This window comes from Phasianus colchicus, chromosome 9, assembly GCF_987193195.1.
Source record: "Phasianus colchicus chromosome 9, bPhaCol1.hap1.1, whole genome shotgun sequence".
Taxonomy (NCBI): domain Eukaryota; kingdom Metazoa; phylum Chordata; class Aves; order Galliformes; family Phasianidae; genus Phasianus; species Phasianus colchicus.
This window is the reverse complement of record NC_143444.1, coordinates 30,164,000-30,190,553: the sequence shown is the minus strand read 5'-3', so window position 1 is coordinate 30,190,553 and position 26,554 is coordinate 30,164,000. Positions and strand designations below refer to the sequence as shown.

The window sequence follows — 26,554 nt, the reverse complement described above, 5'->3', positions numbered from 1 at the left end:
TGCCCTCTCAAGTGAACTGCAGTGAGTGGGGTTGGGGAGCAAAGGTCTTTTTGGTTTCCTAGCTTCTTTCATTTCAACACTGCATACTTTGGAGCTCACAGTGGCAGATAAAGGCCATGCTGTTTTTCTTCCTATTCAAAGTGTGTAGGCTGAGAGCTTTGTGTGAGCACTGTTAGTGAGCTGGTGGCAGTGTATCCATCAGAAACAAATGAAAACAAGTGATTTGTATCCTACAACACAGTATGAAATACTCAGTGGGTTTAAGTACAAGCAGCAGTAACTCTGGAACAAAGAGAAGTGCTGTAGCAGGCTGGCTAAGTTGCATGGTGGATTGTCTCTTTACATTGATCATCTCCATTAGAGACATAGGTATATTGGAAGGAAAAGGTGCTGATTACATCACAGTGCCTTTTGGTGTGTGAGCCACTTTTTTATTTTGCTGTCTTAAAATGTAAATGCTGGGAGTATGTATCATTCTTGCTGCTGAACTGATGGAGCGATCTGGTGGCCTTTGTTTTTTAGGCTGGCATGTATGAAGCAGTTAATGAGGTTTACAAAGTCCTTATTCCTATTCATGAAGCTAACAGAGATGCCAAGAAGCTATCTACTATTCATGGTAAACTTCAAGAAGCATTTAGCAAGATCGTCCACCAGGTAATGATTTGGATTTTCAGCTGCAGTGTGAATTGTGGTCAAATTAAAACTACCTATCGAGGAAAAAAACATTTTAATAGATCACACTAGAACTGCCAAATGGTGATCTGCAGTAAATGCAAGGATCACTAAGTGGAGTTTTCTCTCTGTGTATTTGACTTGAGAAGCTTGGGAGAACATCAGATACCAAGTTTAATTGTAACTTCACAATTATCCGAGCATTAAAAAGTTCCAATCATGTGCCAGTTAATTCTTTCAGATGTTGTTTTAATGTATATCTTGCATGCTCTGTTTCTGGGAGAACCACTGTTTCTTGCCTTTTGCCTGGTAGGTAACACTGAGAAATGTTGGGAGTTTTATTTGCCTGTTAATATGGTGGCTAAGCTGTTGAAAGAATCTTTGTAAACTTAGTTGGTGCAAAACCCACCAGCATACGTGCTGAGCATTTGATGGGAGACATCAGACTTCACCAGCCTTCACAAAGCCCAACAGACCTCAGCTGAGCAGGGGATGAGAGCACTTGGCAACTTTCTAGAAGCTTCTAGGAGATACTTGATGGGTGCATGCCTTCATTGCAGGCAGGCGTGGGCAGTATGTGCCAGTGCTACTCTGAGCCCCCACCCCAGCCAGCTTTCTGGCTGTGGGCTGCTTGGTACACTGTTGTCTGTTGGTGTAGTTACCCTTATGCTAACAGTAGATGTCAATCAGTGCATCAACTTCATGGGATCCAGCTGGTCTTCAGCAGCTGAGGGCCTGGTTGTTTCCCATGTTCTGGCACTGCCAGGTTTGTGAGGTTAAATGAACCAATAAGGGACAATCATTGGGTGTCATTCTGGTCTGTTTTGGTTGCATGATGTCTTAAAATCATTGAAACCATTTCAAGTTTATGCTGCCTTACATTGATGGTCATGTTTTGGCCTTTGGACTTTTTTTTTTGTTTCTGTGACATGCGCTTTTTACTTTTTATTACACAGAGTACTGGCTGGGAGGTAGGTAACTCCATTTAGTTAGTAAAGAACACTAATAGATTTATCAGATGACTCACGCCAATGCTTGCCCACATGTGCTAGTTGTGGGCATTTCTGTTGCTGTCTGCTGTTAAAACTGAATTCATTAACCAAAGAAATACCAATAAACCGATTGTGGTTGTAGTAGGAAATTCTTCATAAGAAGCTGTAGGTAGTGCATGGATGCTGATGTATTCCACTAATGAGGTTCTTTGGTGAATGAGCCACTGTATCATCACTAGTTTGTTTTTATAATTCGTTTATATTTCTTTTCATCAGCATCAACATCCCTTCATACCATATTTTCACCCCACCCACAGGGGTCGATTTAAGCAATAATGCTCAGAGGTACTGGAACACAAAACTGGTTTATTGCATGTGCAAACTGTATCTCAGACAATAGGCTCCTTTGTTCTGTTTGTTTAAGAACAATCAATTTGTTATGTAGCTTTATCTGGCAGTAAAACAGCTCAGTTGTGTTAACTGGAGTCAGTTTTGCTGCTTCCATTTTTGTAGAGGTTGGTTGTTCCCATTTCTGCAACAATATACCATGAGAACCACATGTTGGCTGAGAAACAAGCATAGCAGTCAGCTTCATCTGATGCTGCACCCAGCACAGAGGGTTGGATCAGTGAGGGCCCAGCCCAGCTGACACAGTTGGTACACGAGTGTCAAGAAATCACCGAAGAAACTTTGAATGTTTCATGAGTGTGGTACTGCATTATTCGCATAGACTTCAGCTGTCCAGTTAGTCTCTGCTTTTCTGTCAATCAGGCGACTCAGTGTGAGCCATCTCACCCCAACTTTCCAACACAGGGGAGCATTTAAGCCCACACTGCCTGATCTGGGGCCAACGTCAAAGTTTCTTTGACTTGTGCAACAAAATAATTTGGGCTGATGATGTCTCAAAGACGGTTTTTAATTGTGGCCTAGCAAGAAGTGAAATTCAGTAGCTTAAAAATAGCCCCTGCCATTGAAGGACTGGCCCTGTAAATCATTTGCTTGCTCCTGTGAGAAGTCCCAGCAGGTGAGACTTGGAGTACATCACAGGAATGTAAACCATCCACGTCAATAGCCAATGCACGTGAAGGCCTGTGAGCATCTATCTTGATTAGTCTGCCCCTAAATCGACCCCTGAAGAAAATTCTGTCATTGGTTATGGTTCTAACATCACTCAGTCATGTTTTACTGCATGGTAAAAGACACCCATGGTTTATGTTCTCGTCTGTCATCGTGCTCTTTCATTGCCACACTTTTCTGATCTTTGTGCTTCGTAGCTTTCAGATTTGTTGCATGTTTTTTTTCCTTTTTTCCTTATTTTTAAATACCTCGATTGATGCTCACCCTTTTTTTTTTTTATTTTATTTTAAAGTTTATTTGCTGCCAATTTGCTGCTTGTTTGTTTTTTGGAATTTCCCTAATTAAATACTTTCTGTTTTCTCCTCTATCGCCCTGGTTGCTGACCCTCCTCCCCACTCTTACTATTGTCTGTTGTGGTAAGTTCCTACTTGTGGATTTTTTTTTTTTTGCTTTCTCCTTCCCTCTTCCCCTCCCCACCCCCTTTTAATTTTTTGTTTTTCTCTGTGGAAATCCCAGTTTCATTTTATCAACAAGCTATGCCAACAGCAGGGTACACCCCATGTGTCCCAAGAAAAGCAGCATTGCCAGCTATAGGCCTGAGTGGCACCAATGCCTTTGGAGTGGGGGGTTCTTCTGCTCCTCTGTTGGTATGAAAAATGTTGAATCCTTTTTTTGTGTGATTTTTCTTTTTTTTTTTCTTTTTTTGAAGCATACGAGGTGATGTTGCCTCGAATAGCAGCACTCCAGGAACAAAAAAATATTGAAAAATGCGTATTGGAAGAGTTGCAATAGTTGGCAATGCTGCAAAGGACCTTGGGGGAAATTGGGCAAGAAAAGAGAACGCTCTCTTTGGTAGAGACATTTTGCATTCTGCACAGTGTGTATGGAGGAGTCACTTTCCCTCATGCATATTTGGGGCTGGCTCTGCCTGCAGGCAGCTGCAGCTCTGCTGGTGGAGAAAGCAGAGCAGAACTCCAGTGTTGGATTCTTTCAGATCTTGTTGGCAAAGCTTTTTGTGTGTATGCGAGAGATAACTCAAACTTGATTCCCAGCAATTTTGAAAGGTATTTACCATGCATAATAACAAATCATGAACCTTCATATGTCATGATGGCTGTTTTCTGCTCTGCCGGTTCTGTGATGGCTCTTCAGTGTTCACCTTCATTCTCTTCTCCTCCCCAAGACCTATTATTTTTCAAAAAATAATAGGAGATAAAATGCTTTTAATATTTTCTCCCTCGTATCTGCATTTTTAGCTCTTTTCAGAAACAAGACCATGGAGTATTTTTAAGTGACACGTTTCCATTTCAGTACTGTGATTCCAGAGACTTTGCTCTAAGCTAGATTTCAACCTAGTGAGGTTTGCAGAGCTGTCTCCTGTTAACTCCAGGCAAGAAACTCAGCTCTCCTCATCCCATGGGGCTCACAGCTATTGAATGTCCCCAATGGGGGGAATAGCCTGTGGGTCTTCGCTCACCTGAGGAGTGTTTCTAGGCTCAGATTGCCTCAGACTGGGAAACTGCCTCTACAAACAGGATGGAGGCATTCCTGTTCCACTCCTCCCACTGCAGACCCTTTCACTCCAAAGACACTCTCACAAAACCTTGTGGGGGGGAACACAAAGGGTTTGATGCTTCCCTTGCTGGGGAGCAGTCACCGCTCAGCCCGTGGCTGATGGCTCCAAGCTGTGTGGTGGAGATGCTCTGTCCCACTTGGACCCACCAGTGCTCCTTCTCCATGAGGTCCTCATGATAACTGAATGTCAGCAACTGGATTGATAAGGGAAATTTGATGCAGCTGGACTTCGTGGTGATGGAGCATGCACTGAAAGCTGGATCTCACCTGGCTTCCCAGCCACTGGACTTCCCAGACCTACATGGCTCTTGTTTTATGCATTTAGTAAATGCTACCAGAACTACTTATTAAATAGTGCTGATAACAGACAGCATTTTCTTCCCCTCTCGTTGATATTTCTGTGGCAACATAAACGTACACCAGCTGTAAGAAGTGATGTGTGCAGATGGCTGTGCGGTTCCTGCCTTGTAGGAACCAGGTTCTGCAAATGCTTCGTACCCCAAACCTCACATGCCCACAGACAGGGCCAAATCCTGGTCAGTTCTGGTCAGAGCTGGGCACAGCTGAGCTCTGCCCTCTGTAGCATGGGGGCAGGGAGCAGCCTTCACCCCAAAACCAAGCATTGCCCACCGTGTTCTTCAGGCCAGCATCTCACCATGGCAGTGCTTCAGAACTCTCCTGAGATATCCTTATTCACACTCCTTGCCTTCCATAGATCGTGTTCACCATCATCGCAAAAGATCAGTTTTGCCGTAGCAAAAATAAGAAATTAATACCAAATAAGACTCACGTGCAGCAGCCAGGACACCCACAGGTGCTCTCTGAACCCAAACCAGAGCTCTGTGCACACGTGTTCTCACGAGAGTAAAGGTGAACATCTCACAGTTTCTTGCTGAAAAGCATTTCTGGTTTGTGCATGCAGAGTGAATTGTTTTAACAAGATTAGAGGTGTGGTTTATTTTTAAAGTGTTTTTCCTCTTTCTGTTAATCAGATTTTCTTCGTTACTTTCCAGCAAAAATCTTTCTGTTTCTCTTCTTTTTTGTTGCATTTCTGGGCCAAATTCACCACTGGCTCAAAAGGAAGCAGGTACATGACACAGTGAATTGCATCTGCTTTCAGCAGGAGTGACTTTGGCCCTCCCTCCATCCTGGCAGTCAGTCCCCAGGAGGCTGTGACACCCCCAGGGCCGTGTGCTGTTCCAGCAGTGCCCGTGTGTGCGTGTGCGAGTGCCCTGGGCATCGACATCAGCCCAACCCTGCAGTTAGCTCAGATGGATCGTGGGGCCCTGCAGGGCATCTCCTGGGGTGTTTGTGTGCTGTATCCTCCCTGCGTGCTCCAGGCTGTTGGCAGCTATGTGCCAGGCCTGAAGTAATACCCAAATGTAGGAACTCACCTTTGTTCTCCAACATCCAACGCCCTCAGGCTCTTCCTGGGGTGGCAGAAGGCATTGCAGGGTTGGGCTGATGGTCATCCTTGATCCATATAACCTCACATTAGTTTGTAATTTCATTGCGGTGTCTGCTGCTAAACGTGTTCATGCTGAGTTCCAGGTGTGTTTTTCTTTCCTTTCTTTCTTTCTATTTTTTTCTTTGTTCATTTTTGATTTCTTTTTGAGTTTGCATAACGTCAGGAGCCCTCCTGCAGCCACACTTGGATCGTGCTTGTCCCCACACTGAAATAACCTTTTGTTTCTCCAAACCTAGGATGGAAAGAGGATGTTTGGCACCTACTTCAGGGTCGGTTTCTATGGAACCAAGTTTGGAGATCTGGATGAGCAAGAGTTTGTTTACAAGGAGCCTGCGATAACAAAGTTAGCTGAGATTTCCCATAGGCTCGAGGTGAGATGATCGCGGCCAGCCTCCAGTTCTCTCTGTGAACTGCAGTTTGTCTGTTTTCCACCTGCCATTCCCTAATCATGAGAGCTGCAGACCTGCTATGGTCACTTGAGAATCTGTGGCTTTTCACAGTGTTCGCATTTCTCATCAGCTGCCTGGTGCAGTGGGATGACTTGGGCTTGAAAAAAGGCTGAGATGCTTTCAGAATCCAGCTGTTGGATAGCATTGCTTTTTATTCTCATTTTCTCACCTTTGCATCTCCTAGAGACAGTGCCCTTAACAGAAGCTGAATTTCAGAGCCCCTAGAGTGGGTTTCTCAGATGTCTGAAGTTTGTTTCAGCTGTGAGCAAGCAAAGGCATCTGTAATAAATCTACCTTGGCTTTGGCTGCCAATGTAAGCACCAATTTGTTCCTCAGACCTGGCCCTGTTTAATTGCTGGAATGGGTTTGACCTCCTGTTGCTGCTCACGCTTCAGTTGCTGTCACACGACACTGAAAGCAGCAGCTTTATCTGAGGTGTGGGCCCATGGAGCTGAGTTCAGACCCATTCATCCAGCCCAGCAGAGCCGCGCTCTGACGCGGCACCTGATTTCCAGGCAGATCCTGCATTGACCCCAGCTTTCAGTTGAGCTCACAGACACACAGGGAGCTCAGAGGTCTGTTCAAAGCCCTGCAGCGCGTGTGTGCAGTTGGAAGGCTCCCGAGTTCTCTTGGCTTTCCGGGTGTTAGGCTCATTTGTTTCCTGTTGGCCCTGGAATGCGATTGATTGAATTCTCCTAGGTTCAGCAGATCACATTCAGCCCTGGTGCAGCTGCGCTTGAAGGCATTTGGAGCTTCACCTCCCCTGAATGTGCCTTTGTCTCTCCAACCCCCACCTTTGATGGGTGCCTGTGATGCTGTATCTCAGTGCATTTCCTCTTGATTGTAGGGATTTTATGGAGAACGGTTTGGTGAAGATGTGCTTGAAGTGATCAAGGACTCAAACCCTGTGGACAAATGTAAACTGGATCCCAACAAGGTAAGAACACGAGTACAGGGTCAGCAGTAGAACTGGTCCTGAATGTACATGAACATGGTGGGCCAAATCCTTGCCCTGGATTTCACCAAGAAGGTGATGTTTCCATGAAGAGAGCTAGACAGCCTCTCAGAGAAGAGAGGTGGGGAAAGTCTTCCCCACAAAGGAGTGCAGAATGAGCTGTTTCCTTCCTGCCCTGTGTGATGTGATGTGCCCTGTGGTCTTGGCAGAAGGGAAGGTCAAGAGACAAAGAGACACTGCCGACTCAGACTGCATTTGTCTGTCTCTGTAATCTCTATGAAATGCAAGGAAGGAAGGGAGTTTTCCATTCACTGGCCTCTGTGTAGTTTTTTGTTGGCTTCTTTTTGTTTGTTTTTTGCAGCTGTAGCATTTTATCATTCTTGTCCTATGTCTTTTAAGCTCCTTAGCTCCCTTAATCGTAACAGAAATTAATGGGAACATGGCTAGGAAATTAAGACTCCAGTTTAGAAGAAGGCATTAGCTGCAGAGGAAGGGAGGAAACACTTCACTGAGGAGCTTCAGAGGGACAGACGCTGTATCTAGTCCAGAAAGTGCTGAGCAGTCACCAAGCACTCCAGCAGCATCAGTGTGATGTTTCTGAGTAAAGGCAAGGAGCAGTCCTAGTTCTGCAGAGGAGTTAGACCAGGCTATGGCAGTGCAGGGAGTAGAGATCGTCTCATCTCTGTGCTCACCTGGATTCCTTCCTGCAGGCCTACATCCAGATCACCTACGTGGAGCCTTACTTTGACACGTACGAGATGAAGGACAGAATAACTTACTTTGACAAGAACTACAACCTGCGGCGCTTCATGTACTGCACGCCCTTCACGCTGGATGGCCGAGCTCACGGGGAGCTGCACGAGCAGTTCAAGCGTAAAACCATCCTGACAACGTCCCACGCTTTCCCTTACATCAAAACCAGGATCAACGTCATTCACAAGGAGGAGGTGAGGCCTGCACTTTGCCCAGCAGACATCCCCACGGCTCTCCTTTGAAGTATTACACAATAAGGGAAGTAGATGTTGCTGAAACTCTCACGTGATGTACCTTGGTACATTTAGTTAAACCCCATGGCCACACAGAATCATAGATAGAATTGTAGAACTGTTTGGATTGGAAAAGGTCTCTAAGATCATCCAGCCCAATCCCAGCCCGCTGACTGTGTCCCTCAGTGCCACAACCCCACAGCTCTGGAACACCTCCAGGGACAGTGACCACCTCACACCCTAGGCAGCAAGTTTCAATGCTTGTCATCCCTTCATACTGTCACACAATATCTGTCCTATTGGTGTCCTCTGCCACTTGTAACAAGTGTCCTGTGTTCTGGCTGCTTGATTAGATCATTTTGACACCCATTGAAGTTGCCATAGAGGACATGCAGAAGAAAACACAAGAATTAGCTTTTGCAACTCACCAAGACCCCGCAGACCCGAAGATGCTGCAGATGGTGCTACAGGGATCAGTAGGTACCACAGTGAATCAGGTGAGAACCACTTTCTGAATTGGAGACAGTGGGGTTGTGTATCGCTCTGTTCAGGGGTGATTAGCATTGGGCCTTATTTCCAAATTACTGTGGGTTTTTTTTTACCATTCAGTGTATGGGATGTGTTCAAGATTACTGGTGGGTCTAGACCAGCTGCTCTGGGTAACTTTGCAATTTGAGTAAGAGTCCTTAAAACATGGTTAGATCTGGGAAGTGGCTGAGTAGATAGAGATGGCCCTTCTCCCTCATTACCTGTCCCTGGCATCTGCAGTCACTTCTGCCTGCTTCTCCTTCCCTTGTTTAAGGAAAAACATGAGATCTTATTGCTGCACCTTCAGTTAGCTGGACTGGTGTGTGGAACTAAGATTGTGTCCTGCTGTGGTTTTTGAACAAAGTGGAAAGCGAAGCTAAGAGTGGAGAAACATGGAGGAAAAATTGAGCGAATATGAGTAAACCTCCACTGAGGGACAAGCTGGGAAAAACACGGCTGGAGTTTCAAGTTCTGGGCTGAGTTCACAGTGCTGGCAAGGACTTGGTTCCATCTGCATTGTTTAAACTCAGTTGTCAGTTCTGCAGAGTTTGTCAAGATTCATTGTAAGGGAAAACAAATACAGAATCTGCACACATTCTCACCCTGTTTTCCAAAAGCAGAGTTTTATTTTTACAAATGCCTAAAAGCCATGCAGCAGTCATGATGTCTGGTGATTTATGCCAGATCTACCAGCTGCAATTCTTTAAGCAGCATGCTGTGAGGAAATAACGTTGCGTTTTACAAATGTTTCTATGTGCAAGAAGTTTCTCCAGTGAGTGGATGTGACGGTGCTGAGAAACTTACTTTTTCTCTCTGCTCCTAAAGGGACCATTAGAAGTTGCACAAGTTTTCCTATCTGAAATACCCAACGACCCAAAGCTCTTCAGGCATCATAACAAGCTACGGCTCTGTTTCAAAGACTTCACGAAAAGGTATGGAGTGTTGTCTTCCAGCTGCCAGGTGCCTTTATTACTGCTGCACCAGACAGGAGCACTAACAGGGCTTGTCTGGGAGAGGAGTGCTTGTGTTGTAACCATCTGTCTGGTTTCCATACGCAGCTGTATTCCTCAGCTTCCCACTTGGCTCCCTGTTTCTCTGGTCCATGACTTCCATCAGGTCAAGTGCTGAAGTCATTTGGCTTTGCTGTATATTGGGAAGGAATTAGTGATCACAGCTCAGTCGTGACCAAGTGTTCCCATTTCAGAACACAGCTAGCTACACTGGCACAAATGAACTCACAGGTTGGCAGGGCCAGGAGGTCTGATTTTCCTTCTGATGTGAGTTTGTCCAAGCCACGTGGAAGTACACTGGCAGAGTTCTCTCAAGGAACTATACTGACTGCTCTTGAGCAATGCAAACTGCAGTCTTAAGCCAGTATCTTTTGTAAGCACTGAAGAATAAAAAAAATACGTATTGAAATTAAAATGTTCAGAGCGAAAAGATCAGTGGCAATGTAGTTTTTCCTTATGTAACAGGTGGTGGTGATGTTAGAGTTCTTTTCATGCCCTTTGTTTAAATCACGTCTTTCCCAGTAGAAGAGTTCCCAATGAACATCTCATAGGTCTGTCTTCAGCAGTAGGTCTTTAAATCTTGGGCTGGAAGTGCTGTATGGAGATGATGGGCTTTTCATTTCTCTTCAGCAAAGATAAATGTAATTGGAGAATGAAACAGAAATAAAAACTGAGTTTCCACTCTGGAAATGGAAACTGGAAACGTGACACCCTCTCCTTTCCCCAGGGAGGTCAGCTGCATTAGCTGAGTCTTTATTACCCAAAAGACAAGATAGAAAAGGATACTGTGTGTCATCCCAGAAGTAGAGAACGAAAGCTGTTGTGTTATTAAGTTAATAAGTCTGTCCTTTTTTAGTTGCCCAAGTTTCACAGGCTTTTGTTTTCCAGATGTGAGGATGCTCTGCGCAAGAACAAGAGCTTGATCGGCCCGGACCAAAAGGAATATCAGCGGGAGCTCGAGCGGAATTACCACCGCTTAAAGGAAGCTCTGCAGCCTTTGATAAACAGGAAGATCCCGCAGTTGTATAAGGCCGTGTTGCCAGTCACATGCCACAGGTGGATATTTGATTTTACTTTTTCTGCAGAGATAAGGAGGGTGTACAGAGGGGGCGTTTGAACTCCTTGTGAAACCTGTTCTTAATGTGGGGCTTCTGGCTGAGTCCATCCCTTTTCCTCCATCCCTTTTCCCCTTCTTTCCTGAGCTCAGAGCACATCCCTTTCCCAGCAGTTCTGGTAGGTGGTGTTTGCTGTGGTCCCTTTTGTTCCTCTGTTGGCTTAGGGGAACACAGCCCTGGTTCTGAGCTTCTCATGGAAGTGTTGGTCAGAGAAAAAGAGCAACGGGGAAGATAAAGAAGTGTTGCGAATAGAGAAATTTGGAAAGAGTGTGATAGGGATATTCCAAGCAAATCTTTAAGGAGTGCAGGGGGTTTGTGCTGCTTCTTCTGTAGAAAACACTGGAAATTATGTACAGAATCTCTCATCTGAAGAGGCTTCTTATCTGACCCTGAAAAACACAAGCTCATCGTTGTGTTTTCTCTCCCTCAGAGACTCCTTCAGCAGGATGAGCCTTCGCAAAATGGATATCTAAACGAGTTAAAAACCAAAATAAAAAAGCACTTAAAAGTAAGGTTTTGAAAAGAAAGAGCCTTGTTATCAGCGCTGGGAATCAAAGAAGTTTTATTGTGAAATAAAACTTGGACTTCATCCTGGACTTCCCACACACCTCCTCCTCCATCAGAGTGTTCAGTGGCCAAAAAAAATCATTTTGAATTGTCAAATGTAGACTTACTTACTTATCCATGTTTGAGAAAAAAATCCAAGTGGTATCCAGAGTATTGGTGATAAGCTGTAAAGTTACCTGTTTTTTAAGGCATTTTTATGACTCAAAGGTACACTTAATGCATTTACCTTTATTTATAGCATTCTCTAATGTTAAATTTATTTACTTTTAGTTCATATATTTAATTTATATTAGGACCATACGCAAATGCATTTTTGAAGTTTTTAATGTAGTGATGATGGTTATTTTGATGGTACTATTAAATATGTGAATGTTTACACTTTAATTCCCTGTGCTGAATTGGACTTCAGAGCTCACCATCCGTGGGGAAGCGTTTCAGAACAAGGTAAGTCTTTACTAACACTTCTTATCCAAGCAGCGACTGTTCTACTGTTCCTGCCCTTTCTCCTTTGTAACTGAATACAAATTGCTGCTAAGGGAAATAATTCCAGCTGTCACCATCAGCAGAATCGAGGCACACCTTGTTGGTGCTGCGCCTCTCTTGGTAGCGGTGAAGGAGAATTCCAGCACCATCACTGCATACACCAACTAGAAGTCCAAGTACAGTAACCCAGTGTAGGGTCAGCGTGCAGTTCAACGTAGCAACTTGCAGTTAGGCTGCTTCTTCTGGCCCTTTTTCAATTTGAAAACTAATTTCCCAAAGGGGGAGACAAAAAATGATAAAGTAGGTGAACTGAGTCACGAGTATACATGGACAAGTCGTCGTGTTGTTAATTATGTGATGAAAAGATCTGTTTTAAGGCAGTGATTTTGGTGGCTAACACAGAACTTCAAGGAAACTGATCTCAAAGTTGGAACCAACCCTACAACCACTCAGTCTGGGTCTTTGTCTTTTTTCCTCTCTGCATTGAGCCAGGTCCCCTGGGAGGCAGGGCGTGTGGTTAACACCATCTCACTCACTTTACATAAACACCTAAACAGACAGAGATATGTATGCGTAGGTGAAAAATAAAAAAATACTGCTGTGTTGATAAGAATAACAAGAAAAAAATATATGTAACTTTTAGAAAGGAGCCCTTAAAGTTGCAAACACAATTATACAGTCACCATTTCTGAATTGTAAGAGTTTGAAGCCTGACAGATTTTCTCTTGGCTTCTGCCACACACACTCCCAAGGTGCTGGAGTGTCTTTGGGGCCACATTTAGTATAGGACAGCAGCCACTGGGGCAAGTTAACTCATCAGGAAGGGTAGAAAGTAAGTGCTTTCTTTGAATAAATCCCAGCAACAACAACAGACTATTTTCTACGTATGACTTTATGCCTGTTCCTACAGTTGGGTAAGGAAAAACATACCTTTTATTTTCAGGCTGAAATTCAGCAAACCCCACATTGCAGTCAGGAACAATATATAGCAGGCAAGGTAAGCTTTCAGTTCTGTTTTGGTATTCTCTTTAATGTGGATACTCGTATTAGACAATGAAATTATTTGGTATGGTTACAGTGTCTCGTGGCATTTGTAATTCATCTCTGCAGTAATTACCAGACAGCTGTTCAGCAGGAGGTGAGAGGCTGCCAGTTGAGTCCAGCCCTTACTGCAGTTTTCTATTGGAAGCACAAGTTTCCTTGCTGCATAACGCTAAATCAAGGCCTGTACAAAAAGCAGAGGTCTATCAGAACAGACACACCAATGTGACTTTCATGAGTTAACTCAGTGTTTATATTACAGTATAATAAAAGATTGTCAAAGAACAAGGTACTGGAGAATAAACTAGGGTTCTGTGGTTTTCCTTCCAAGTTAGTTATGTTGAATCTGAAAAAGCTTAAACATACCCTAAAAACCAGGGCATACTCACATGTTGTGCATCTTCCCTTGTCTGTCTCTGCAGCAACACTTCGTGTCATTCCATACATGCAGAAGTGACACTGACACATCTCATGCCATACAATTTTTAGTTCTCTGCAACTTACAGGATACTGCTTAACCTTGTAGCATCCAGTTCGTGACTTGGGATTGTTTAATCTCTACTACTTTGTGTCAAACATGTCATTTCTTTTCACAGCAACCTTAGTTTCTCTTTCCCTTGCCTCCAAGCCTTACTTCTAGTCATCAAGTCCTTTCCAGCAGGGCATGCTATACAAGAACCAGATAACAGCAGGGCATGCTCTTTTTATAAAGCACTCCCTCATCATCTATTTCATTAAGACAGATAATTTCCCAACCTTTTTGGTAATGCTGCCCAACCACTTCCCCTCTTTCCTGTCCCAACACAGAAGTCTGATCTAGTCATCTCCACTGCATACCATATTGTTCTTTTTTTATTTCATATATACATTCTCAACAAAGCATCAAGCCAAATGTTTTCATTTTCCCACCTTCCAGTGAGCTCTAAGTACAAATTAACTGTTATACGTTCACCACTAAACTCCAAATCCACCCAAACAGATATGCATATTAAAGGGCTTTCTTCTTAAGAAGTACAAAAGTATTTTAATTACACTACACACTCTCTGTTTTGAAGTATTATTAATCACACCTATTTACACACTTTGCCCATTTAACATCAATGCAACAAGATGTAAATTAGACCATTCAAACATTTCTGTTAAGTTCAATTCTCTTTTTTTAAAGTGAAAACTCTTTTCTTGTGCTTGGAGATGCACAAAGCAGTATTAGAATTGGCTAAGGAGCATTTTGTCAGTAAGCCACATAGATTACTCAAAGACTATATATGAAGTATTACTTCCCAAGTTACAAAAATACACAACTTCTGATGAAACTTGCTAGTTAATATACATTTAGTCCAGAATATGAATACAAATAACTTTTATTAAAAAAAAGCTAATAATACAAGAGGCATGTCTGAGAACTAGAGCTGTGTTAAAACCCCACTACTGTGTATTGTAGGCATCGTTTAGGAGCTATACAAATTGATATTTCTAAAAGGTAATATCACTATTCTCCAGCGTAAAAGTAACTAGGTGAGTTAAGTAAGTTCTATGTCATGGTTTATGAATTCAAGTTGAGCCACTTACACTGAATGCAAAGAGCAGAAATGTAGAATCCAGTAGCTTCAAAAACAAACATCTGTTTCTTCCAGGTAGTCCTGATGCAAACCAGACAACAGGTGTATGCGAGTCCTTAATATTTACAGTCAAAATACAGTATCACTCTACAATTTTCTTATAAAACAGAAGGTAAGGAGTTGATGTAGATGACGATGTAGGAGAAAGAGAATTCAGGAAGTCCTTTTCCTCTGTAACTTTCACTTCAGAATCATCAAAAAGCAACCATTTCCCTTCGTACTCTTTCAGGCTCTGCAGGACATACAAAGCTTTGTTTTCCAGTCCACTGAAAGCAACCCCATTCTGCTCGCCGTAATCAGTGCTGCACTCCACACTTCCATTAGCAGGGGCAGACTCAGGATTTCTGTTCTCAGTAACTATATTGAGAACCTTCTCGCTGTTTGCTGGTCTGTTGTTGTACAGGTCACAGTCAGACTTGCTCTTCTGTCCCCCAAGAAGTCCGACAGCTTCCATGTTCTTTTTGTTCAGAACTTTACCTGGCTGTGCATTGCCATTGACTCTAAAAGAGACTTCACCGTTGTCGTAGTCTTCAGCAACAGTTCTTGCTTCCTCCTCATTCAGTGGTTCTGGTTTAATCGTTTCGCACGTTTGGGCAGTGATGAAGTTTCCCTTGTCTAACTCCAGGCTGTTGAGATCTGTGATCTTGACAGAAGCCGTGTAGTGTCCACTGCTAATTGTAATGCCACTGTGCATCACCACTGCAAATAACCCATAGGTGTCATTGGTTGGCTTCGTGCTCCATTCTTCCAGAGACAGTTTGAGTGGCGTCAGTAAGGGAGTGTTTATCTTTGATAGTCCACCGTAGCAATCAAACCTTCAGAAGAAAAACAAAGTTAGACCCCTTGCTGCTTTCAGCACGCAGCACGTACAGCTTTAAGTGCCCCAGGCATCGAGTCTGCTTTCTTATACTAAAGACATACAGCAGAACTGAAGGTGAGAAGCTGCTCACATTTCTACTTGTTCATCGCAAGCATCTGTCCCAGGCAGCCCTGTTCACTGAAGGCATTTTTACAAGTAAGGATATTGTTAAACCTCAGCTCCATTGCTGTGTATTTTCACTACTTAAGAGACTCCCTTTGTGAGAACTATCAGCTACAATAAGCATCCAATAGTGAAAAAGGGAGCTCTTCATTGCTCGGTTATCATTCATGCTTCTGGGACTGTATTTCTTTGCAGACATTGACCTGCTATCAGAGAACATTCATTCCAACCTCCAAGGGACAGAGTGAGCAAAGTGCTTTGCATCCTCCCGTGTTTATGGAAAAAGATAATAATACAAGAATACATTTTTTATTTCTTTCAAGTAGCTTAAATGTCACTCAAAGACTGAGTTTTTACTATAGTAAATACAAACGACAGTTTTCGAAGGATTATTAAGTTAGTAACTTATTGCCAGGAATCCCTCATTAACTGCCTTACCTTAATCAGTTTCTTTAAACAATTCTACCTGATTTAGTTGGGTAAAGCATCTTGTATTCCATAACTGCTGCGCATTTGTTCATAGTTCACAGATGAACAATGAGAAAAGTTTTAAGTCCTTTCATTGTAATAAAAAACTTCTGAAGAGTTTGGAAAGAAAGTGTTGGAACTTCATCACCTCTTTTGCATTACTGCATGTAACCTGAGCTTATGTGATTTACATACTGCATCAGCCCAACATAATTAACCTCTTTATTTAACACTGGAGTCCCAGTTGATTTCAGTCTTTCTCAGATGTAAAGATTTTATAGGGAAGAAGAGTGCAGAATGCAGACAAACCAAAACTGAGCTTCCAAAGAGCTAATTACAATTATCCAACCTACGCTTTACCGTAAGAAAAGATAATCACAGACTTGTAGGGGCTGGGATCTCCAGAGATCATCGAGTCCAACCCCCTTGTAAAGCAGGCCCCTACAGCAGGCATAATAACTACTTTTAATCCCAGGAAAACATAGGACATAAATACCAAAGTCACAGGATATTACTTTTGTTTTACAGGGTTTGGTCTTGATTCTGCCATGCTTTTAATAGTTTTGCTGATGTTCACCCCCATAAACCCTTGTGCACATAAATGCACGTACACGTGCACAGAAGTGCTCGGTCACTCAAGTCGGATCAATTCCTATCCCTCCTCATCTGAGGTATAGGCTCACCATGAACATTTCACCACACCGAAAGAAAGAGAAGGGTTTATGAACAGAAATAATACAGCGTAAGTCTTCTGAAAGGCAGGAAGAGGTATTTAGAGGAGTCAAGGAACAGGAATCGCTTACAAATGCTCTAGATTAGAAATCCAGACCCAGAGCTCACAGGACAATCACATTAACCTAAAGCATTAGCAAGCAGGCTTTACCTTTCTTCTGGACAAGATCCAGCATCCAAAACATTTGAAGAGGAGCATATAAGAGAGGAGATCTTTTCACATTGGATTTTGATCTTCTTAATAAGAACCTGAAGACAAGAATGGTGTGCCGAGTGCCCTGCCTCCTCTGGCTCATACACAAGAAAAGCAACTTTGCAACTCCACCTTTTGGAGCCATGAATTAGTGGAATTTCTCTCACTGTGTTGAATTAGTGCCTCACATTATCCCAAACTTTGAAGGCATAAGCCATCTTATTGCAACTATCCTAACCCACAAGACATTGGACAACCCAAATACGGATTCATAATGGTATCAGCATTGCTGTTGCTAATTAGCAAGTGCAACTAGAAAACCTTAGGGTAAGATGTTATTAAAAGAGAGAAAGCAATCAGTGAACCACCTGATACAGCCTGCTACCTGTCACTTCATGACTCTCTTCTGAGCACAGGTCTGTTTGCAGCCAGTCCCAGTGTTTTCCCTCCTCACCCTCCCCAAACAATTACTCAGCCCCAGGCTAGCACATTTTCACAGTGGCTGCTTTATTGTTAAAGAATCACTTTGCAAACCACCCTCTAGAAAAGGGAGCAAAGCTCTACCAACAGCAAATATTTACATTATCAGCACTTTCTGCTTCATTTCTTATTTAAAACTCAGTTGTCCTGAAACTCAGTAGAGCACAACTGAGAAGCAGACAAGGTTTTCAACAGAGAACAGTTATGTGAACATTCTCAGTTCAAGAATGTTAGTTTAAGGTAAAAAGAGTTTGTTACTACTTGTAGGACAGACTACTGCAGTCTCATCTGAGGAAACCAGTATTGTTACCATAAACATTACCAGTTTACCTAAGCAAACTTGGGAAAGCTCCATCAAAGCTTACAGTTCCAAATACACTGTAACAGCAGTAAGTTCATGTGGTACAGAGGAAGCCAGTGTTTTTATTTACTATCCTTGGCTCTTTCCCACCTGATTTGCAGCTTTATTACTCCAAATCAAGATATTCAGAAATGCCACTGTTTTGTCCAGAGAAAAATGTCCAAGCCAAAAACCAAGAAGCAATCTTCTTGAAACACAGTTTCAGCTTCATCACTGTCTCCAGGACTGTGTCTGATTTTCCCACTCTGACTTCCTTAACCTCTGGCTGCCAGCACTTGGCTGGAAATGCAGGACATGAGTCAAAGGGCACAGGAAGAAGACCACAAGAGACTGCATACAGGTCTTGGACTTGTGAAGCAAGGATTTGAAGGCTGCCAGGACAGGAGAGGTAAGCAACTCAGCATGCTGCTGGGGAACCTGCAAGCTCCAGGTACTTCTCGTAGAAGCACAGCAGCAGATGTAGGAACAAGGTGAAGAGAACAGCCAGGTTTTCTCTCAGATGGGCACCTGAGTTGTATTTTTGGAGTAACCCCATCACACAGCCACTCCATCTGGCATCAAAGGCTACTCAGTAGCAATGTGACACATTCTGACAGGTGCACAACTTACTTATCTTGTTCTGCTCTGCTTGTTGTGAGAGTGTTACAACACTAAACCACCTATGTTCTATGTTACAATCCTGAAATTGTGAGAAGAAAGGGTAGGAGCCCTTATACACATTAAGTTTTCCTTCTACTTTGTCAGAAAGATACTCCTAACAACTGCTACAAATTCTACTGTCAACAAATCACAATAAACTGCCCGTAAAAAGTAACTATTTTGAAGGATTCTATTAAGCTACTTCACAAACCATGTTGCTGTTGACCTCAGTTAGTAGCACTTGTTCTAGAGCGTCCTGTGGCTAATCAGTGAGCTCCTGTTTGCTATGTGTCAAGTGCCAAAGGTCCTACACACTTCCAGTACACGATTTCTCTTTCTACAGCACAGTTTAGTAATAGTGTATTGGCATACTCACTCTAAGCCACTAGCAGCAAAGCACTTCAAATGAATTGTTATAACTTCAGGCATTTTATCAAATAAAAGGCTGCGCTCTGCTTCTGTGTAATGATGGCAGTTCTCGCAGAAGTATTTATCCTCTCCCACGATCCTTTCCACCGATGCAAACTGTGAAATAGCCCACTTCAGAGTCTTCATTTCTGTTTTTGGCTCTGGAGAAACTGAAAGAGAATCATTACATTCACAGATACGCTATTATTTTACATTTCCAAGGAATCCCACCAGAATAAAACCAAAACAAGATGGCATCAAGTTCTGATGTGTTCAAGAACTGCTAACAACACTGTAAAGAATCCCCAATACGTGTGAAACAAAGTGCATTTAGCTCTCCCAGTCATTTCAGGAAAGGATGCAAACACCACTTAATGGATACTCTTACTTATAACATACAGGCTTCCCAAAGCTTGCCTTCAGGTTGTGTGTACTGATCCCACTGCCAGGTCTAGAAATAAGGCACATGTGTTTGAGACCAGGATTTTATTCCCTACAGCAAGCTTCCAAAATAACCAGGCAGCTCCCGTCCATTTCTTGCATCTCACCTCGACAGCCTCTGCATTAATGAGGTTACCTCTGCCACCAGTAGCATTTTCCATGTGGACACTACCAGTGTACCTAACTCAACAGTCCCTCAGAAAAATGGGGAAGGTAAAAAGAATGGGAGCTGCTCCGAATTAAGTCCATGAGGACTAAAGGTGATTTATTTAGAATTCAGAACATCACAACGTACTGCAGCTGCACTTTCTGCTTATCTAAAAACTAAGTATGGATCACTACCAGCTGTGGAACACAGCAGGGGACATTCCCCACAGTGTTAAGGCAACGACAGTCCAGGAATAATGAAAAATATCAATTCCTGAAGTAAATTTCATTTATTTTAAGAAAAACGCAAATATTTCTTCCACTTATCCTTCAGTTTAAAGTAATCTTTTATCAGGGAAGGGCAGACCCAGATAAAAAGTAAATACCTGTTTATAGGCAGGAAAACACATATGTAAGTACGGACTGTAAGCTGCCTGTTACCTATCAAGACCTGAGGCAACTTTAATACTGTCTGGATCCACCTGCGTTATCAGTGCTGTGTTTGCAAAGTCAGAAGTTCATCAGGACAAGAGATGACAGAACAACCTCCAGTGTTAACCAGCACAAATAAGAGCAGTGTTCCTTGATAAACACGGCACTGTCCTCCCGCTACAGCTATCTGAAGCAGAAACACAAATCCCCCTTTTTGATAGTTACTTACTTTCAGAACTTTCTTCAGTTTTAGAAAGTTCATCTTCTTGCACTGGAACACTGATGTCCTGAAAGTCCTCTCTTCTTTCAGTAAAGCACTCGCACTCCAAGCATCGTGTTCTCAGTACTAACTGGCCCTGGAACAATTTCTCCACTAGTTCAAAAACAGCCAACTCTGTACCTAGAGAAAGTATATGCCAGATCACTTACCAACATGTGTTTTATTCAAAAGATACTAAAAACCCAGCTATTCTTCATGGCAAATCGAGTGTTACAGACACAGTGCCTTAGGGATTCCAAAAAGCTGCTTATCATGTGTGGTTTTCACAGTATCAGAGAATCATCATAGAATCACAGGACAGCTGAGCTGGAAGGAACCTTAAAGCCCTACTGTACCCCTTCTCTCAAGAGTTGTATTCTCTTATTGACACTAACAAAATCCATACCTGTCAGCCACTTAGCACACATCCTACAGCAGGGAGCTACAGAGAGAATACTGCTTTTTTACACAAATCCATAGCCCATAGGATTTAATTTTGTTTTCTCCTTGAAATAACATTCTTTTACATTTTTAATTCCCTTCCTATTTCTAGAGATGACAATCATTAGTAAGAATATTAGTGAGAATATAAACCTGGTAATATTTTTTATGTTGAACAGCAATTACACGATGTTAGAGAAAGACCTTTTATAATCTAAGCTAAACAAGTCAAGGTATAAAATGAAAGTTACAAACATGCAAAAATAAATTCATAAAAATATTTTTCAATTCCTGAAAATGTAACTCCATGTTTAGAGAGCTCTGCTTGCAATGCAATCTGAAGGTTGACTTCCTGTGCATAGTAATTTCTTAACCATATTAATTTTAAGCCCATTCACTTGTTCACCAACCTTCCTTTTTTGGTTCTTTTTCAGTTCCTTTTTCATTATGGCTTTCCACAGGAGATGTTGGTTCATCTTCTTTAATATCGTTGCCATTTTCACACTTGACAGATGACTCTTCAAGCTCACAGTCATCGTACTCTTTCACTGGGTCTTTGGATCCCAAATTCGTAGTTAACTTTCCCAGACTATAAAATTTGGACAGAATACTTGGCTGCTTGCATGAGGATTTTAACCAGTTTAATTTAAGTCGTGACTTCTTCTGTGTTGGCTTTGCGCTCTCGTTCTCAGTAGAACACTTGGCAATGGCATCAGTTTGATTCTCTAGCTTTTCTCCTGTTGCTTTCCTCTTTGACCTGGTTTGTCTTTGATTTTCTTCTGCTGCAATTTGTTCTTTTGATACTTTGGATTTTTTCTTTGCATTGCCACCTTCAGCATCACTTTTTCTTTTCCCATTTCCTTTGGGCAGCTTATCTTCAGCTACCTCTCCCACATGGCTACTTGCTATATTCTCCTCCTCCTCGGCAGAGTGGCCAGTTCCATTGCTCTCGGAATTTTGATTAATTTTTTCCTCCACTTTAGCTTTGGGCTCTTCCAAAGGCAGTTTATTCAGTTCTTCCTTCTTCAGTAGCTGACAGGTTTCTTGAATATTACCAAGGATGCACTGCAGAACTTCCTGGGCATCGTGCTGCAAGTAGCCTTCGTACATAGGGTTGAGCTCTCTATTACAGAATCACAGAATCACAGAATCACTAAGGTTGGAAAAGACCTATAAGATCATCCAGTCCAACCATCCACCTGTCACCAATGGTTCTCATTAAACCATATCCCTCAACACAACATCCAAACGTTCTTTGAACACCTCCAGGGTCGGTGACTCCACCACCTCCCTGGGCAGCCCATTCCAGTGCCTGACCAAAGGCACTGGAATTAAAGGTAAATAAGTACCAAAGATGAGCTGATCTCTACTAGAAAAAGTGGGTAGAAACTTAAATTAGGAAAGCTTAGCTATAAAAGCAGGAGGGGATCCTCTCCGCACCTAAAGAGAAGCCCTTTCTGTCACAAACACCCACGGGGAGGCAGTTACAGCCTTACACAGAAGGGCACTTAAACATGCATTCAAGTTGCAACCCAGCAGTGGTACTTCTCAAGTCAAAGAGAATGCTTAAATACTTCAGAGGAAGTACTGCTTAAAATTTACTGCTGGGTTTCAATTATATTCTTACAAAATCTAAACTTACTTCCAAACTTATAATACCGTAGAGGCAGCAATAAACACAAACCTCCCCTTTGAAATGTAGGAGAACTTCCTTTGTATAATCACATAACAATGCCCCAAATCCGTAATTATTTACTCCCTCCCCCCCCCAGTTCTCTCCTGCTGTACTGTACAGTTATAATGATGCCAACACTTTAGGTGAAGATTTGGTGTTTGTTTAAGATAATTTGTACCTAAGGGTGTTCAGCAGCCTTCGTGGCTGAGTAGCAAGTTCATCAGTGTATTTCTCTGGGTTTAAAAGAAAGCTGGCTTGAAGCTGTTCAACAGAAAGAATCAACGAGTGCAAACTGCAGATCAGTTCGTAACTTGCCAGTGGATCTTCTTTACAATTTCCCTGCAATGAGAATGAAGACACATGCAGCTTTGTCTGTAACAAGCAGCCCCCACTGAGTTATCCAACAAATATTTGACAGATTTCTTTTTTCCCCAGAATGAGTAACAGGTGAGTTCAGGTCAATACATTGCTCTTTTGACAGCAGAAAAGAAACATGAAAGTCACAGTGTGAACTTTAGAAGCCCAAACTCTCTTTGCCCACAGACACAAGGTATGGTAAGTTTAACAGAAATTCAACCAGTTCAGCCTTGTGCTTACAGGTTTACAGATGCTCTGAACACTCCAGTTTGAACACAAGTTCAAAACTATTCAAACCTATTTTTACTTGAAATAGTACAGAGAACAACACTGCCCAACTTCTTAAGAGCAGAAGAAAACAGTTCCATTTTGAGAACCTCCCTGGCACACAGCCTCACCTGCACTGTTACAAAGAAATGAAGGTTCTGAGATGTATTACCTTTTCCGCTTTTAGCTCTCCTTCATCCTTCAACAATTCTTTCTTCTTTGAAATGATATTATATAGATGTTTGACTCCCGTTTTAAAACCAGGACAAAAATATAATACCTAAAAGCAACAGTGGAAAACAAGACAACAGTTGGTAAACCCAATTATTCAATGTTATATCTCCATGCTTAGGACCCAGCCAGCTCTGCATTTCCCAAGGCTGCTGCTGCACAGTGCATGGGATTACTCATGGCAGGGAGGTGGCCCAAGTATGTAAACTGACAGATGACTCAATCACAGCGATCTATGGTGCACACACTTCCTGTGGTATCACTTTTCTTTCCCTCACTGTAATTAGATTCCCTTCATACAACATCCGGACATCTCCTCTATAATGTCAGAGTAGGAAACCCATCCCATTGCACTAAAGCAGAACAATGTGATTTTTTTGAGGCCCCTGACTGTGATCTTACCTGAAGAACGCTGTTAAGGTAACAGGTGTTGCCAAGATTATTCAAGCCTACAAAGGGCAACATGTTGTCCTTCTTCTCACAGCTGACAAGCGAGGGAGGCTGTGCTGCAGGAACAACCTGGTCACTGTCAAACAGAGAAAACAAAGCATAAGAGATCTGCCTGACATGCACACACACAACTCTCCTAGCCTCTACCATGTAGGTTACGGAAGATAAGGAGACAGCTTACAGAATTAATGATTAACACCCAGATGAAAACTGTGTCACGGTGTTTCTGAGTCTCCCTGGGGCTCCTCTAGCAAGCTGCAGGCAGCCTGACAGGCTTACAGGAGCACATGCTTACTACTGCATGCACTTCCAATGCCTGCCCTGCAAAACAGCCCACCAGCCTGACTGAAGAGATCTCTTTCAACTACTTTTGTACACTCTTCATTCAGTCCTATGCCAGCATCAAGAAAAAACATCCACTACTTATTTTCTATTGCTCCAAATCCACAGCGCTTCATTACCGGATGCACACCAAGAGGATAAACAGCAGAATAACCGAACCAACGACCCTCTGCTAACACAACTGAGCCGAGCCTTAAAGCCTTCACCACCACTCGCTACAATCGGGCCATTTCTCCTCTCCCCGGTGGAACTTCCCGGCCCTGAGCACCTGTCCGCTCTGTTCAGCACAGCCGGGGGGAAGCCCGCTGTGTGGCAGCAGGAACTGCTGCTTCCAGCCACGCCGGGAGCAGCCCGAAGGCCCAATATCCTTTCACAAAGACCACGAGCCGCATTTTAACACGCTTTAACCAACTCGGCACGACCGCCCGATCGAAAGAAGAGAACTTTCTTCCAGCACCAAAACTTTGCGCCAACGGAACGTTCGCGGCACCGCAACCTCGGCCGGGAAAGAGGGAAACGGCAGCAGCACAGAGCGGGATCCCAACGGGCAGCACCCGCACCCCTACGTACATCTCTGCGCCGCGGAGCTCCGCGCCCTTCTGCTCATTCTCCGGCGGCTCGGTGAAATCCAGCGCTCTCTTCGCCTCTTTCTTCTGGAAGAGCTTCAGCGACAGCCGGTTCTTCCTGGACGGGCTGCCCCGCGGCGGCGCGCTGCCGTCGCTCGGGAGCACCCCCGGCATCTCCGGGCGGGCGGCGACGGCGGGCGGCGTGGGGCGGCCACCTGCCACACACACACACACGCACACACACACACGGCGTCACCGCCGCCTCGCCCGGCCCCGGCTGCCGCCTCGCCCCTCCGCCCGCCGCCCCGCTCCCTCCCCGCCGCCCTCGTGGCCCCGCCGCCCCGCAGGCCGCCGGGCCGGGCCCTCCCGACGCCTGACCGGCGAGCCGCGGCCGCTCTCCTCACCGCTACATGGTGCCTCCGCCCGGGGGCCGCCGCCGGTTGCTATGGAGACCGCACGGGGCAGCCCGGCGCCGCTCGCTCCGCCACGGGAAACTTGGCGCGTTTTCCGCGCCGCCAGGACCCGCGCCCGCAGCCCTCCTCGCGCCCAAGCGCCCGCGGCCGCCTCGCTCAAACGCCGGAGCGGAAGCCGAGGACGGCGCCCGCTGGGCTCGAAGAGCCATGGTGGCCGGCGGCGGCCCGCCTCCCGGCGGCTCGCGCGAGTCGAGAGAAGCCACGGCGCGGGCCCGATCGGCGGCACCGGCGCCGCCCGTCCGCCGCTTCCGTCAGGCAGCGCGGCGGGCAGCCCGCAGGGTCCTACCCGTGCGCGCGCGGGCGCCGCTAACGGCGCGGCCAAGGGCCCGGGGCTCGCGAGGGGGAGGGGCGGGAAGCGGGCGGGCCGAACCACTGCGCAGGGATAACCCCCCCTCCACGCGGCGGTGGATTGGTCCGGGCGTAGTCCCGCCTCTTTCCGCCACCGCCAATCACAGCGGGCGGCGCGCGACCCCTCGCGGCGTCGTTCGAACGGCGCTGAGTAACGGCCGTGCGGGGCGGGGCGGGGCGGGGCGATCTTCCCTCAGCGCTCCGTCGCACCGCGCCGCTGGGGGTCGGCATCCGCTCCGCTTCCACACGCACGCAATAGCAGTGTCGGCCTCGGTGATTTTTTCACATAGCAGTCCCACAAGCTTTGTTTCCTTCTCGGAATTATGAGCCGGCTGCGTGAAGTTTGCATCCCGCGATGCTCTGTCGTCTGGTGTTGCCCCACAGCGTCAGAAATCTTTGAATCTTTTGATGTGAGAACTGAGGAGCGCCATACAGCAGTCACATCTTTAGGCACTGGGGCTGAGTTTATGCTGCAAGAAGAGTCCACCAAGCCAAGGCACGGCTGTTGCAATTCCATCTGTGACTCCACTGGAAAACTCCTGCAAAAAAATGTCTGAGTTTATCAGCAAGAGATCTTGCAGGACTTGTTTCATACCTGACTTTAAGCCATGCTCAGGTCTTAGATGTATATCCACCCCATTTTTCAAAAGGTTTCAATCACAGAAACACCAAGGAAAAGACCTACAAGACCATCCAGTCCAACCATCCACCTGGCAGCAGTAGTTCTCACTAAACCATATCCATACCATATAGGTACTGGAACAGCTGCCCAGAGAGGCTGTGGATGCCCCGTCCCTGGAAGTGTTCAAGGCCAGGTTGGATGGGGCCCTGGGCAGCCTGGTCTAGCATTAAATGAGGAGGTTGGTGGCCCTGCATGTGGCAGGGGGTTGGAGATTCATCATCCTTGAGGTCCCTTCCAACCCTGGCCATTCTGCGATATCCCTCAACACAATGTCCAAACGTTCTTTGAACACCTCCAGGGTCAGTGACCCCACTACCCCTCTTAGGCAGCCCATTCTACTGCCTGACCACTCTTTCAGGGAAGTTAGAGGAGTTAGTTTTAGTCCTCTAGGACCCCCAATCCACTCCCAGCCCACATCCTTCAGTGCCACATCCCCATGGCTCTGGGACACCCCAGGGATGGTGACCCCGGGCAGCCTGTGCTGATACCTTGCCACTCTTTCAACAAATTTTTTCATAATACCCAGCCTGAACATCCCCTGGCACAGTGTGAGGCCATCACCCCTCATCATATCTCCATCTCCACCCTCAAGGCTACTTTTTCACCTCAAGATCTGCAGGACACTGCACTGCACCTCTTTGCC

The 26,554-nt window shown here is 44.6% G+C and overlaps 2 protein-coding genes across 12 annotated transcripts in view; one reads left to right on the top strand and one right to left on the bottom strand.

Annotated features, from left to right (window-relative positions):
• Positions 1-12,791, top strand: part of DOCK7 (dedicator of cytokinesis 7) — a 91,500-nt gene extending 78,709 nt beyond the window's left edge. For 4 of the 9 annotated variants that reach the window (XM_031603620.2, XM_031603597.2, XM_031603627.2 and 1 more), the window contains 9 exons: positions 523-654; positions 1,629-1,643; positions 6,030-6,155; positions 7,081-7,170; positions 7,899-8,135; positions 8,528-8,671; positions 9,528-9,634; positions 10,601-10,768; positions 11,258-12,791. In XM_031603620.2, the coding sequence (XP_031459480.1) occupies positions 523-654; positions 1,629-1,643; positions 6,030-6,155; positions 7,081-7,170; positions 7,899-8,135; positions 8,528-8,671; positions 9,528-9,634; positions 10,601-10,768; positions 11,258-11,300 (1,062 nt within the window). In that variant the 3' untranslated portion in view covers positions 11,301-12,791. Of the gene's footprint in view, positions 1-522; positions 655-1,628; positions 1,644-6,020; positions 6,156-7,080; positions 7,171-7,898; positions 8,136-8,527; positions 8,672-9,527; positions 9,635-10,600; positions 10,769-11,257 lie in introns of all 9 variants that reach the window. The other 5 variants (XM_031603646.2, XM_031603604.2, XM_031603637.2 and 2 more) reach the window with 2 other exon arrangements.
• Positions 12,792-12,886: 95 nt separating this feature from the next.
• USP1 (ubiquitin specific peptidase 1) lies at positions 12,887-24,994 on the bottom strand. 3 transcript variants are annotated; one of them, XR_004168352.2, is made up of 10 exons: positions 24,813-24,994; positions 24,413-24,623; positions 23,453-23,576; positions 22,992-23,099; positions 22,374-22,534; positions 20,931-21,643; positions 20,050-20,220; positions 18,769-18,970; positions 14,488-15,352; positions 12,887-13,102 (listed from the first exon to the last, which is right to left on the bottom strand). XR_004168352.2 is itself a non-coding variant. In XM_031603658.2 (9 exons), the coding sequence occupies exons 2-9, from the start codon at positions 24,580-24,582 to the stop codon at positions 14,620-14,622; spliced, it is 2,382 nt and encodes a 793-aa protein (XP_031459518.1). In that variant the 5' UTR covers positions 24,583-24,623; positions 24,813-24,994; the 3' UTR covers positions 13,744-14,619. The 3 variants fall into 3 exon arrangements, 1 of the variants encoding a protein (XP_031459518.1); XR_016469384.1 differs by lacking the exon at positions 24,413-24,623 and having other exon boundaries at positions 24,813-24,990; XM_031603658.2 differs by lacking the exon at positions 12,887-13,102 and having other exon boundaries at positions 13,744-15,352.
• Positions 24,995-26,554: the final 1,560 nt, after the last annotated feature.